Genomic DNA, 14,773 nt, shown 5'->3' with positions numbered 1-14,773 from the left:
ATATACGGAACGGCAATTAGCGAACCTAAGTACTTCCAAATGTTTATGAATCGCCAGTTGACGCTTCATACAAATCGGTCAATGGACAAGGCCGGGATTAAACGAACAACAAACAAAAAACGCCGGCACATGTGCCCCATAAAATATAGCGACAGAGCTTGGACAAATTAAATGCTGAATGTTTATTGCTTGTTAATTAATAAATACGCGCACATACAAATCAGACGGTTTTGGCAAAGTTGCGCAAATAATTCTGACAAATTAATGGGGAGAATGTCTGAAAATGTTCTATAAATGCTGGAAACAACAACTAAAGAAAATTCTTGATAACCATTTGCTGGATTTTGAAACCTAAGCGAGATGCGGGAGGCAATATGAAATGTATTTTTAATTGTATTGGATGGCACATATAAAAAGAGATTAAAGATGAACCAGAGCTAGAGTCGAATTCCACTATCAGTAGAAAGGTTATCAAAACACCAGGCGCTTAGTTAATTAAGTAGTTGCTGCCCACGGCAAATATTTAATAACAACATGAGTCATTCGCGGGTTATTGCAATGTTTATTGTATTGAATGCTTGTGGAATTCCACAACAAACCGCAATCAATAAATTCAAAAATAAACAACACAAAATACGCAATACAGTTAGTTGCAAGACACATCGCACTTAACCGGTTTCTCCGGCGAACTTTTGTTTCACGACTAGTGGCAGTAATTAGCGCCGAGTTATAAACAACTTGATGAATAACAAGACCGGCACACGTGCCTGCGAGGCCGTCAAACAGCAGCACGTGACGGTCACGAAGGACGTGTGCGATGCTGATTCTCACGTGGGGGGAGCTCTGAAGCACAGTACTTAGTGTAAGGATATGAAAAGCTCAATATTGTTGTTGTTTACAATTTTCTGCACTTCGCTTCTTCATTTAATTCTAACAGTTACAAACTATTTGTTATACTATTCTATTATACTGAGTTAAAATTATGGCATTATTCCATGGCTCGTCGGGGGTGTAAATACTGATTGGGCGCATCGTCCGGACTATAAAAGGCGCTCATAGCGAGCAGCAGGCAGGTGGCAGCTACAACGGCACGAACGACAAAGGCGCGATAACTTTGTTTACAGCTCTGAGCGAACATACTTTACAAGTATATTAGGATTGTGCGGCGATCTTTGGAATAAACGGCACGACTGGGGCGTAGAACTGAACTGATTGAGAAGCGCGTTCACACAAAGCTTTTATTGCAAGCTCGTGCTCGCAACATCAGAGCCAACAGCATGAGCTGGCCAGAAGTCGTGTTTTCCCCAGCTGGTAGTGAAATGCTTCTGAACAAAGGCAGTGAGGAGGAGTCGGCCAATTGGATTGCCATGTAATTTCCAGTGCTTGTGAGAAAACCACCGCACAGAAGTCGTTGATGTCGTCATCAGTGCATCCAATATTATGGATACATATATACAGGTATATTGCATATACCGTACACTGCAGTTCCTGATTACTTCCATGTACTTATAGCATGCATTAATTATCAATCAAATGAGCTCAGCTCGCGTCAATGCCTTGCAACTCGATGTTGATAACAGCCCGCAAAATACTCACAAACTGTATAAGAGAGCTAGAGAGAGAGAGAGAGAGAGAGGGAGATGCAGACATTATGTATTTTGGACATCTACTTCGAACAATAAGGCACGTGCTGTGACTGCTAAGAGACAGATTTGGTCACAGCAGCAGCCAAAGTGAGACCAAGTCTAGTGATTAGCTGCTCATTTTGGGATTCGCTTTGTACTTTGCGATTCTATAAGTACTACGTATGTATATTCCTAATTATATTGCAAATGCTTGCGAAGAAATTGGGGAACAAAGTTGATCATCTAACAATTTAAAAACCAGCCTTCTTGTTATGTGTCTGCTAGCTACTTGTATTCAGAGTTAGTCTAAAGTACTCAGAAGGAACATGTTTATATATGTGCTAAGCATTATATTGATGTCAAAAGGCGCATAGCTTCATATATTCAGAAGCAATTTAAAGAAGAATTGAAAAAGATAACGCTTCATTAGACAGAAACAGAAACAAATGAATGATGAATTGATGTTTTGGGGATATATTTTGTACTAGGGACCTTGGTTTCGATCAGTCCGCATTATACTCGTATATCGGAATTTTAAACGAACTTGTCTTCTCTAATGACTGGTATATATATACCCACGTAGCATATTTTAAAAGAAGTTTTAAGTCAATGGAAAATATGCAAACAATGTGTTCTTTTTATTCAGAGCGCCCTGACTATTACACTAATTAAAAAAACATATTTAAGTAATAAGTCCTTTAGATTAACAATATCGTCGCGCTCATTTACTTTATTTTCTTCCATGTACATATTTCAGCGTCAGTTAATTAAGTTAATTATGAAAATACCTTTTCCCTTTTAAATCCATAATCATTGAAGTGGCATTAATCCCATCTAACCAAAATCTACTTGGTGTCTCACGGATATGTCTACTATACTATATGTACTGAGTTAAATTTTTTTATTCACATTTTAGTTATTGTTTTTATTATGTGGAAAATATTGCGACTTAATTACTTTTGATCCATCCATCAATTGAAACTTAAACAATAAATAAACTTACTAAACAGGACATAGTTTTTTTTGCATAAACCTGCAAGAAATGAGAAAAAACAAGATATAAATACTCGTACATGTTATAGGTCTGCATTGGAATAGTGTCATCGTTTGGACGTACCACATATAGCGTCGAACCTGGGGCTTATTGCAAAAATTGCTGTAGTAGCCGTATATTTGGAATGCGAAATGAAAGTGAAACCAGTTGGCAAGCGAATATCCTGAGTATATGGCGACGATCCATGCCAGGGGAAGCAGCAGCATCAGCAGCGAAGTATGATCCCATTGCAAAATATCAGCATTATTTTGACGTGGCATACTGAACTGGGTCCTGCAGCTCTGCAGCTGGCAAATGTTCAACACAGACTGCTCGAAACTCATTTCGAAAAGTGAGGATAACGTAGGAATTCGGGCTACATCTTGATGATCCAGCAGCTGCTGTAATGCATCTGTGTGTGAGTGTGAGAGCGTGTCCGTCTACATCCCTTTTCCGACTTAACATCTGCATTGAATACGGGAGGAAAATCGAGAAAACCCTCAGGTCGAACTAACGCAATGTTTCCTGCAAATTGCGAAGTGCTTGTTGATTTCAATGGAAGTGGTTGCTTTTCATAATATTTTCATTTTATGTTGATTTTTTGTAACTTATTGGCAAGCTAATAGGTTGCTAGGAAATATTTCCACCAGAGACCCTCATTAGAATGGTCTTTGGATTCGAACTCCCTAGGTGAGTGTCTGATACTCAAACAGTTGCGTACAAAAATTAATTCTTAATTTGAAGGCAAGTCGAATACCAAACCAGTTTTTGATTGGCTAGGTCAGCAATTTCATGCAAAAGGTGCTTGTATATTTGAAATAAATATTAAAGGCACAGGCATAAGAACATTAAATATGATCAAATACGGTTTTTTTTTATAATATTGTTAAGTAGGGACTCAATTCTAAATGAAATATCAGATTCAAAAGTATTTACAGACCTACAGTCTGTACATTATCGATTGTATTTCTGACTCTGGCACTTTAAAATAAGAGGACAATACAAATTGTTTTAATGCTCAATATTTATTTCTCATTATCAATGGCAAACTATTATTCCTTTTCCAATTTGAATGTTATCCATGCCATATATTTGGCAACATTCGTATAGACTCCCGGCTTGCCGGTACCACATTCATTGGAACCGAAACTCACAATACCGTATTGCACAAAACGAATGTCGTTCATAAAATACGTTACGGCGGATAATGGACCTCCGGAATCGCCGTTGCATGAGTCCTTCGTGGGATGACCCACACATAACTGTGTTTGCTTAATTTCTCTTGCGAACGCATTTGAGCAGACAGAGCGATTATAATAATCAATCGATGCCTCGTTAGCTACATCTGATCTAGTTCCGTTCTCCGTTAGACCCCAGCCAGTAACACTGTATTTTAAAGTAGCTTCGAAGTTTTGACCTTCAGTTCGGCATGATGGCAAGCAAATTGCATTGATGTGCCCTTTTATAGGTAATAAGATACTTGTACGTTATCAGTGCTCAGAACTAGTGTATATCACAATTCAACTTACTATCAAAGTTTACTTTCTCTTTCAATCGAAGAAGAGCAATGTCATTATATTTATTTTTATACGCCTCATGAACTATGATCTTTTCAATTTCGATATCTTGGACTGCTGGGGCACAACTCTCCGGCTTGTCATCGTCCTCGCAATCCTTCTCAGTCGATAAATTGTGTTCCCCCAAACGCACGGACACTCTATCGTGAAAAATTGCATAGAAAATGCAAACAGTTTGAACAGGATTTGTAACTTACAGCTCTTTATTGTCATCTTCCTTGGGTATACAGTGGGCAGCCGTGAGGACATATCCTTTGAATGAAGAATGAATATTGTGGAAAGAGACTAGAAAGAGATTAGAAATTGGAGAGTACATACGTTTCGAAATAAGTGTTCCACCACATGAGAAAAATGTTTGGTTGCCAATTTTATAATTCAGCAGTGCCATCCACGGTCTAGTCATTAGGCTCACTTCTCGCCCATTTATTATGTATGCTTCCTGATAACGCCCACAATCTGCATTGTTCAATTGTGCCATGCCATCGGATTTGCACTCGACCTTCCATTTGTTGCAGCACACGTAATGCTGATTGGTGGGAAAATGTTGAGTTCACACGCCAATAAACTTTCTAATCAACATACCATTTCTCCATATCTACCACAAATGGAACGCCGGACATAATTATAGTTAAATTTGGAAACTTGCTCGCCCTTTTGGATCCGCTCCGCGATCTTTCTTATATTCGCACACGATTGAGTAGGAACACATTTGCCAGGATGGCCACTCGGAGTCCTGCAATCATCAGCATATTCTGTTGGAGACTAATTCTTAGTTGAATGGAAAAATAAAGCATACGATTCTGCTTACGTAAGTTTGTTTCTGTGCTCCAAACCCCTGCGATTAAGAAAAAAATAAACAAGCACGGTACTACGTTCACCATCATGGTCGACGGCCGGAATACATTTGAATCCGATGTGTAGCAGCTTATTAATAAGCGCGTCTGAAGTGATTGAATTGTTTTGTTTCTATATAAATAACGTTTAGCACTCTCTGCAAATTCTCTCTGAGAGGCGGAGAGATAAGCAGAAATCGAAGAGTTCTCTGTTCAGAGCGTAAGAGGGAACCCAAGTTGGAGGCGTTGGGCTTTTAACAAGAATCATGATTGGAGCATAGCAGGCTGATAATAAATGTTGCACCTTGATGACCATTGAGCCCATATTTGCGGTTAAGGGTATTATAATAAGTGTGCCCCAAGGGAAAACTGTTTCCATATTTTAATCGTCGATTAATGCTGAATTTGTGGTTTTACGCTTCGTGAAAATCTCAGTAAAAGGGGCTTGTTTAAAATGAAAAATACAGGCGAATCGATACCCTCCTTCCTTTTTGAAATCTTTTAAAAATGAAGAAATTTGATTATTGTTTTGAAATTTGTATACCATACAATTCCATAGTTACTTTTGTTTAAAATTTCATTAAAATCGGTCAAGTCTTTTATGGGCGCACATCGATTTTGCTTGATTGTAGCATTATCTGTTATTTATCTTATAGACAGTACTCAAGCAAGTTTAGAAATCGATCAAGAGAAAAATATAATGTTCTATTCAAAGTTTGAGAAACCTTTGACCGACGCTTCCTGATTAATTTACTTATTTATTATATAGTAGATATTGCATTTGTTACACCGTTAATTATGGATAGCGAATGTCTTTACGCCATCGCAGAATAAAAAGCTGCAATATATTATTTTTAATGATCATTCAAAGACAGAAACGCGCCAATTATCCTGAGCATGTGTCCCGTGCAATAGGGTCGGTTTAAAATGCTGCGAACGTGAACTTTATTGAATCTAGGTAATATTATTAACACCACCTTCACATGAGACACGCGCAAGCGAAAATAAACCATTGCTGCCTTATTTTCTTGCGAAGGTTGCAGCTCAACACAAGGGCGTAGCCATCATTTCAAGAAAGCGGAGCAGGGTTTGTGGAAAGTAATGTCAATTATGGGCGTCTTTATGCCACGAATCGAACAGTCATTTTTGGGGAAAAAGAATCTAGCTTGACTTCCCCCTTGGCTACACCCTCGACTCCAAATATAATTTACGTGTATCTGTGCGCTATGCCCCAGCGAGCAATGAACTCTGCGGAACTATGTTGTACTTGTATGTAGTCGCATACACACAGCACATCCTCCTGGTTGCTAAGAATAGATGCATTGTCGCTGCCACGCTCGGGCTACACGTCTGCCCCTTAGTTCCGTTCCGTTCCGCTCCATCCACTTCCACTTCCACTTCCTTCAACTCCAAGCGAAGATTCTATAAATAGTTCATTAGAAAACCGGCAGGCACGCGACGCGTCAGCTGACTACATTTTGAAACTCAAGAAATAGTATCAACAATGAGGCAGCATGCCCTGCAGCTCCATAATGGAGGGCCTCTCGCAGCATTCAGTATCTTGGGTAGCGGCATGGACAGCGGACACACACCCACGTTGCCAAGCTATGCGCATTCTTGGTACGCCAGTAGATACCAGTATACCAGATATACGTATGTACTCAACTGAACAATTCGTAACTCTTGCAGCGCCACACACAAGCGATCGCTGTGCCGGCAGCTGTTTGCGTACACAGTAAGCGATCCAGTCATCATTTTAATAACGCTGGCCGTCGTTGTTGGCTCTTTTTGTCTGCTCAGTGGATTTATTCTGTTGTGCATGGTATCCAAGGCGTGGCAGGATGAAACATCAGAGGCAATACTTTTAATCGGTAAGTGCTTATGTATGTGCGAATCGGAAAAACGAAACCCATCGGTTTCTTATGTATCGCAGGAATTGGATTCTTCATAACGTCCCTCTCCTGTGTCACCTGGAAACTGACAAATGCCCAACGTCTGATCCAGATAATGGAAAACATCAACGATGAGATGGTTTAGTTTTTTAAATTACTTGTAATACACTAGATAAGACAGATTAAGATAGCAATTAAATGCATTCAATATACGAGTATAAGATAGTGACTACAAACCAGTTCTGTTATCTGCTATGCGATTCGAATATCACTAAAACATAATACAAGTATAGATAATTCTGTCAGTGGCTATAGTTTTCGAGATTTACTTTTAATACGAGTTATATTATTGAGGAATCCTTCCCAAAAATGTACCGAAAGATCAATCCATTGCGGTTGTTCTTCGATTTCTGCTTATCTCTCCGCCTCCCAGAGAGGATTCGAAGAGAGTGCTAAACGTTATTTATATAGAAACAAAACAATTCAATCACGCCAGATGCGCTTATTAATTTCGGATTCAAATGTATTCCGGCCGTCGACCATGATGGTAAACGTAGTACCGTGCTTGTTTATTTTTTTCTTAATCGCAGGGGTTTGGAGCACAGCAACAAACTTACTTAAGCACAATCGTATGCTATATTTTTCCATTCAACTAAGAATTAGTCTCCAACAGAATATGCTGATGATTGCAGGACTCCGAGTGGCCATCCTGGCCAATGGGTTCCTCTTAAGGCGTGTGCGAATATGAGAAGGATCTTGGAGCGGCTCGAAAGGGGCCAGCAAGCTTCCAGTTATAACCGTAAATATTTCCGGCATTCCAATTGTGGTAAATATGGAGAAAGTTGATTGTCCTCTTATTTTAAATTGTCAGAGTCAGAAAAACCATCTATAATGTGGAGACTTCTGTAAATACTTTCAAATCTGATATTTCATTTCATTCTACTTTGCAAGAATAGCTGCTCGGTCCATAAAAGTTCCCCATTCTATATAAGAAAGTTGATTAGCTTCTGACCTGAGTATATCTTGAAGAAAGTTTTCTATTTGATAGTATTTTATTTTAAATACATACATAGATAAGATCAGGGAGCTAAATGAACTGCCATTCCATTTTAGTAAAGAGAAGCCGAAAAATGGATTAGAAACATTTTTATACTACGCATACAATAGCAATGAAGTCCATTGACGTTTTTGCACTTCTAATTGACCTGGAGATACTCTATACAGAGGCAAGTTAAAATATCTGTAACTTTGGCAACTAGTTCTTAGTATTCTTATTCCAGAAATACTGATATTTGGAGTACACTATGGAGACACAGAAGGTATTTCATTCTTCTTTCACTTCACAGAATTTGTCTTTCTAAGTACTAAGACTTAAATGATAAATCATAAATCATTCAGTTTCAGTACCAACTAAAAGGTGGAAGATTTCCAAAAGTATCGGTATTCAGAACCTCTGGAAAGGCAGGCTTGGCTGGAAATATAATTAGAAAAAAAGGAAAGGGGGGAAGCAGCTGTTATTGTTATTCCGATTCAGGTGCAGAAGTACGTATCTAGCTTACTTACTATTGATACATTTCATCGTATTTATTTGATGTTTAGATTTTCTTTAGCCCTTCGGGTGCAGAGTACAAAAACGTACATGTAAGAGCAAACGCGATTTCGATCAACGATTGACAAATCTACTTGTATTGTTTGTTTTTTGAGTAGATTTAGATAACGATTTCCTCTTCCGGGCGGCAAGTATTGAGAGTTGAAGTACTGTAGTAGTTCCTTTCAGACACTGCTGTATTTTGATGCAATATTCTGAATTGCTGGCTTGGCGCAGCTTTAGCAAAGCACAATACTTCGCTAAACTAAGTGTATAGAGAAGTGGCCTGCAATTGTAATTTGGCTAAGTAGCGTCAGTGACCAGCGCCAGGACGCAGACCAAGTGGCATAAGAAGTGCGAACAAATAGCAAAGGATACCAAGCAACAATCACAACTAGTGGTGCGCAGGGAAGAAACGCTAATTTAATTTTAACTTTTGTGCGCTTTGGCAGCGTCAGAGCCTCTTTTTTTCAACGCATATTTGTCTATGTTCTGATTTTGGTGTGTGCGTCTTGCCGTATTATCCTTGGCACACTTTTGCGTCGCATTACACCCGGACTCCATTGTGCTACAAGTATCCCAAGCTGGCTGCTGCGCCAAAGAGTAAAAGTAAAATATTTGCAGAGCCATTGCGTCCGACACGAAAGCCGCCGGACCCGGGTAGCTGGAAGTGAGCAGTGCTGATTGCGGCATTACCCGTAAAATGAAACGAGCTTTAGCAGAGCGATAAGATTTTCACCCAAACCAAACGACGCAGCTCGCTCGATTTAATCGCACTAAAGTTTTGCCCGCTTGCGTCCTTTCTTTCTATTTTTTTTTTGCTTTTTTTTTTTGTTTTGTTTACCCCTGCCTCAGTTTATATTGTTGCTGTGTTCATTTTAATGTCGAAACTTTGTGCAAACAGGCAGCGAAAGAGCATGGTGGTGGCTTGGATGTCAAACTCTTTGCTTTAAGACAATTCACACCTACGCCCGGCACAGGCACAGGCACAGTTACTCATGGTGTCTTACAGCAACGTGCTTGGCAATTTGCTCCTCCCCTCCCCTCCCACTCCGCCTCACATTCTACATTCGCATTCAGAAGGCATCCGATAAGCATAGCAGTTGTCGTCAAGTAACTGTTGTGCCGACGGCACACACCTTGGAGCAGCGGCCGAGCTAAAACAACACCAATAACAACAAATCGTCCTCTGCCGTGCTGCGGCTATAAAACGTTTTACAATGTTCCCGAAAGCAAGGACATGGACATGCTAGCTGGCTGCCCCTGACAAACAGATTCCCTGCTTTCGCTCCGGGCTTTAGACTTGACGCCCTTTGCACATGTGGCAATAATGTGAAAATCGCCGCCAAGTCTGCGACAATTGCAACAAAGTTAATAATTGTTTACAGCGCTGCTGACTACATACTTGTACATATAGTATACTATATATCGAAACAAACCTATGTTGCCATTCTGTTATTTATGTACGTGTGCTTTTCCGACAGATTCGATTCCATTTTTATGAGGCAACGTGAGCCTCACTGATTTTTATTGGGGTCGCGATTTAGTTTTGATATACTGATATATTGGGGAAATACAAAATTGCAAAAACAACAGGTGCATTGTACGACGCAGCGATTTAAATGAGTGTGCATCATTGAGTCGTATTTGTTTGATATAGCTAACTAATTGTATGCAAAGAAGAGTATTATACAAGTATACACATACACAAATGTGTTTAGAAAATAAATTTATAAGCTTCAGAGAAAAACTTATTATACCAAAGTAATTTTCGAATCAAGATCTGCCTTCTCCCCTATTTGAATTAAGCCGACATGTATTAAAAGCGAAGTATTTCGAACATCTAGGGAATAATAGGGCTTTTAAAGGATGGGTATGCTCGACTCCGGAACTCCACTTTTCTTTAATGTTTAAAAACATAAAAAATAATGCCAAGTGCAAGCCAAGAGATTTTTGCCACTCAGAATATTAAAAAAGAAATAAATGCTAGCAGGCTCAACTCCACCTGTACCACCCCACAAAAAAGAAATTAAATTAATTAAATTAATTAATTATGCATCGGGAAAAATGAACAAACTCGTCCTTTCTCGGGCTCAGGAGAATCTGTATACCAAGTTTGGTTATTATAGCTCTTCTACTTTCTGAGATCCTTGCGTTCATACAGACAGACGGGCAGACAGACGGACAGACGGACAGACAGACGGACAGACAGACGGACAGACAGACAGACAGACGGACATGGCTATATCGACTCGGCTTGTCATGCTGGTCAAGAATATATATACTTTATGGGGTCTACCACGCCTCCTTCTGTGTGTTCCATGTACTCTCGTACCCTTTGGGTACAGGGTATAAAAAATTAAATGTATCAGTCTGCAGCAGCTATGCACACCCCTAAAAATGAATGTAGTATAGTGTATAGAACAGTGGCATAAGTTTGCTTTCTTAAAGGGTAGCGCCCAATATCCTACAAAGGGCTCCCTCCACGCTGGTATTGGCTAGATGCCAACTTTCTCTGTCGAGGCACACTCTATACAATTTTATTTTGTACGTAGGTCGAGGTTAGCAAAGCAAATACTGATAATAGCATTAGATTGCCAATTCTAGTTAGCTGTATATTCGCTATAATGCTAAATATATCATTGAGGTTTTTATAGTTCTATTAAATCAAAGTTCCCTCGGGAATTGGATTTTGAATTTCGAAGAAAAAAATAAAATATTTATTTCTAAAAAAATAGCTTTATGTTGCTACAATTAATTCTGCGAATGCCTATCAGTCCGTTTTTATGGAATTGATTTTTCTTGGAAATAATGGACCCTCAGAATATTCGTGCACAATCACTTGGAGGTTTTGTATGTTGACTTGGAATTCTAGAACTTTCGCTCTCTGGCTCACCATTGTGCACCCAGTAGTGTACATACTTGTATGTATGTATAGTACGTGTGTATGTGCCATCGACACACATTTGTCAATAAGACCGAGCAGCATTTAGCAGTGCGTTGATAAAGTCATCGTCATCACATTGCAGGCAATTGCATTGCAGGCAGCCAAAGTGGCAACGTCGGGCTAAAGCAAACATCGGAGTCGAGTGTATATTACGTGCCATATGGCAGAGATTCTATTATGTGCATGCAAACATACACACACACACACACACACGCGCACTCGTATGGGAAAATGTGCAGTGAGGAAAAGTGCAGCGCTCTGGAAAAAAGGAAGAAACGAACGAGCGAAACATTTAAGGCGCGCAAGCCTGACTTATGCTTACCCTGTATCCTCCGGTACTTCACCCAAAGTTCTACAACTTGAAGAAACTTAGGGATAACTTGCAAATATAGAATAAATGTAGGTCCACTATGCCAGAGCTAAATAAGAGCGAGCATTGATTTGGACTGCGGTGATAAGCTTGATAAGTGTTTAAGAAATATCTCTAGTGCTCAGAACAGTTGGGTTTGAGAGACGGAAGTACATAAACGAGTATGTAAACCCTTGCGCCTTTCGGGTGCAGGGTACACAAAAGGCCAAGCATAAAAGTAGAACAATGTGCTCCTGCAGGCCATATTATAGTATAAGTTAAAGTGTTTGAACTTTCACATGAGCGCAGTTGGTTTCACTTTGTTTGCAGAATTGCCATGTTGGACACACACACACACACACACAGATTCTGCCAAGCCCCCACATTCCCAATTCCAATCCCACTCACACTCTCCTTGAATGCTAACGTAGAATTACAAACATATTGTCATAAAATATGCCAAGACAAACTAAAGAAGACCGCAAGCTATTTTATATATTTGAATGTGTGTGAATGTGTGTGTGTGTGTGTGTGTGTGTATTTCCGTAAGACTGACACCGATTGACATGCAGCCAGGTAATGAAAAATATTTCCATATTGCAAATAAAGACATTTTGCTAGCCGGCTGCAACGACCTTTTCTTTCTCCACCGCCATCGCCATCGCCATCTCCACCCCTATCCCCATCCCCATCCCCATCCTAAGAACGACAGAGCAACCCTTCTCAAAATGGTTGTTCTCGCTGTTGTTGTCGTTCTATACCTTGACTTTACGCGCATTTTGTTTTTGTTTTGCGTTGTGTTGCACGGCATATTTCAATTTGGCAGCAGCAGAAGCAACAGAAGAAGCTGAAGCTCCAAAAAGCAGGCAACACTAAGAGCAAAGCGCTGCGAGTGCCTTCTCGACCGTGCTAAAAGTTTATGCAAATTCATTTCAAGTTTTTGTCTTCTACACACCGACACAACACAGCAGCATGGCCGTTGGCTGCATTATCATCATCATCATCATCATCATCATCATCACCGTCGTCGTCGTTATCATCAGGCATGATGTCTTCATCGGGGTTGAGCGAACCTTGGCACCATCATCATGTCTCACACATATTGCATACATTTTGGCATATCGCCAGCCATAGCTACACACACACACACACACACACACACACACACATGTATGTAGTATATATGCAGACTCACAAGTGTCGGCATAAGTATTACATATTGCGTCCCTCAATTATTATAGGTCTGCATGTGTATGCGTGCGTTTGGAAGCTACACTTTGCGGTTGCTGTTGCAAGTAGCGGCCTTTTGGCGCACTCGGGTCGCTCGTGTTTGCATGCACTTGTTTGCTTGTTTGTGGTCAGTGCGGTTGAGAAGTCAGCTCGCCATTGTTGCAGCCGAACAATAATAATGCAACAGCAACAACAACAACAACAAGAACAACAGCAATCCGGGTGCCGATGCCACGTGTAGTGCACTTCAGTGCCTGGTCAGTGTACATTGTGGTATACACGTATAGGCAGTCGTACGCAATTCACCATATTGGTAAATATTATGCCAAGTTACGCGCAATTTCGTGGTCGTGGCTTGCATCGATGCCCATGGCTCGACATGTCATATTGATAAGCTAACAGATCGCTCCTTCATATACATATATTTACCTAATTAAATGCCAAGCGGAAGTCAGTGTTTGCGGTAAGGAAAGTAAAGAACACACATACATGTATGTACATATTCTTGATCACCATGTCCAAGGTGCAAGTGCACTTTTGAATGATTACACACAAGAATAGTTCCTCATTTTAAAGACTCAATTAAATCGTCATACACCTGTACAGTATGTGTGTTGGATGTCCAAACAAGAAGGGTAATGTTTAAGTGAAGGAAGTTATTTAAATTCTAGCTAGTCGAAGGTTAATTTAATCATCTTTGTCGATTAGTGGAAAGAAATAAATAAGAAAACGCCTGATTCTCATCGCGCACAGCAATTCTATCGACATTCACATTGGATTCCATTTTACTTTAAGTATCCAGTTATTAAAATTGATGAAGATTATTATCAACTTCTACTTTTTAATGGGTTATTGGTTTTTGTCAAACAAGAATTCTTATTTCCCTATACTCATTTATGTTTTATATATTCACAATTTATTTGCCAATTCTGTTCACACTGAAGACTTACAATGAAGATAACATATAAATAAATATATATTTGATATACAAAATAAATGTATACTATGAAAATCGCTTTATTTCATGTGCTTTAACAAATGCGTTAAAATAACTGAAAAACTTATGATTTTTGATAAGCTACAGCAAACGCTTGTATTATTTGCAATTAGCTGAAAAGTTGTTTGGAATTTTTCTTAAATTGACAAGTTAGGTGATTGTATTGCCTTTTAAATTAATGAGCGCCAAAGAAAACTACAAAGAACGGAAACCACAGCATACATCAATCCGCTAAATAGCATGCCCCTGTACCTCTGCACCTGTCGATCCTGACAAGGTTTTTCTCTAACAATGGCCAGCCACTCGAGACTTATTTTCTTTGTTCTGCTCGCCACACACACAGACTGTTACATGCGTCCTCTTCCAGGCAGCTGGCCCGTGCTCCATCACCACCCCGTCTCCGTGCTTTCATCCTTTGCACATAACTTGATTAAATTTCACTGAGCTGAGCTGGCACAGAGGGCACTTCAACTGCAGCCATAAACTACGCTCGTTTAATTTCAATTCAAAGTCTAAGCAGTAACAAGAGCCAATTCAATAAAAATTAAAAAAGAGAAGAAAACCCGTTGAAGTCGAAGAGAAGCGGAAGGATGGGTGTGAGGGCCACAATCACAGGCAACTGGCAAATAAACTTGAAGAAAATTAAAAGTGGCAAACATGCCAAGGCACCCAGGATACCAAGCAACGAGCAGCAGTTAAGTT

General features: G+C 39.8%; 2 protein-coding genes across 2 annotated transcripts; one reads left to right on the top strand and one right to left on the bottom strand.

Moving 5' to 3' along the window:
- Positions 1 to 3,664: 3,664 nt before the first annotated feature.
- On the bottom strand, positions 3,665 to 5,120 carry LOC115631745 (serine protease grass-like). The gene is made up of 6 exons (XM_030528586.1): positions 5,044 to 5,120; positions 4,818 to 4,987; positions 4,554 to 4,761; positions 4,433 to 4,487; positions 4,188 to 4,375; positions 3,665 to 4,117 (listed from the first exon to the last, which is right to left on the bottom strand). Exons 1-6 carry the CDS (start codon positions 5,117 to 5,119, stop codon positions 3,711 to 3,713), a joined length of 1,104 nt encoding a protein of 367 aa, XP_030384446.1. The 5' UTR covers position 5,120; the 3' UTR covers positions 3,665 to 3,710.
- A 1,452-nt stretch (positions 5,121 to 6,572) lies between these two features.
- Positions 6,573 to 7,105, top strand: LOC115623723. Its single transcript, XM_030518251.1, has 3 exons — positions 6,573 to 6,688; positions 6,758 to 6,939; positions 7,002 to 7,105. The coding sequence occupies exons 1-3, from the start codon at positions 6,573 to 6,575 to the stop codon at positions 7,103 to 7,105; spliced, it is 402 nt and encodes a 133-aa protein (XP_030374111.1).
- Positions 7,106 to 14,773: the final 7,668 nt, after the last annotated feature.

This window comes from Scaptodrosophila lebanonensis, unplaced genomic scaffold (genome assembly GCF_003285725.1).
Source record: "Scaptodrosophila lebanonensis strain 11010-0011.00,11010-0021.00 unplaced genomic scaffold, SlebRS2 tig00000001-arrow-pilon, whole genome shotgun sequence".
Classification (NCBI taxonomy): Eukaryota; Metazoa; Arthropoda; class Insecta; order Diptera; family Drosophilidae; genus Scaptodrosophila; species Scaptodrosophila lebanonensis.
The sequence above is the reverse complement of the archived record's forward strand: the minus strand, read 5'-3'. Positions and strand labels throughout refer to the sequence as shown.

Coding starts and splice junctions, on each gene's coding strand:
- LOC115631745 (XM_030528586.1), bottom strand. CDS start 5,119: ATGATGGTGAACGTAGTACCGTGCTTGTTTATTTTTTTCTTAATCGCA. Junction 4,988..5,043: donor GAGCACAGAAACAAACTTAC/GTAAGCAGAATC, acceptor AGTCTCCAACAG/AATATGCTGATGATTGCAGG. Junction 4,376..4,432: donor GAAGATGACAATAAAGAGCT/GTAAGTTACAAA, acceptor TTTTCACGATAG/AGTGTCCGTGCGTTTGGGGG.
- LOC115623723 (XM_030518251.1), top strand. CDS start 6,573: ATGAGGCAGCATGCCCTGCAGCTCCATAATGGAGGGCCTCTCGCAGCA. Junction 6,689..6,757: donor CCAAGCTATGCGCATTCTTG/GTACGCCAGTAG, acceptor TAACTCTTGCAG/CGCCACACACAAGCGATCGC. Junction 6,940..7,001: donor AGAGGCAATACTTTTAATCG/GTAAGTGCTTAT, acceptor TATGTATCGCAG/GAATTGGATTCTTCATAACG.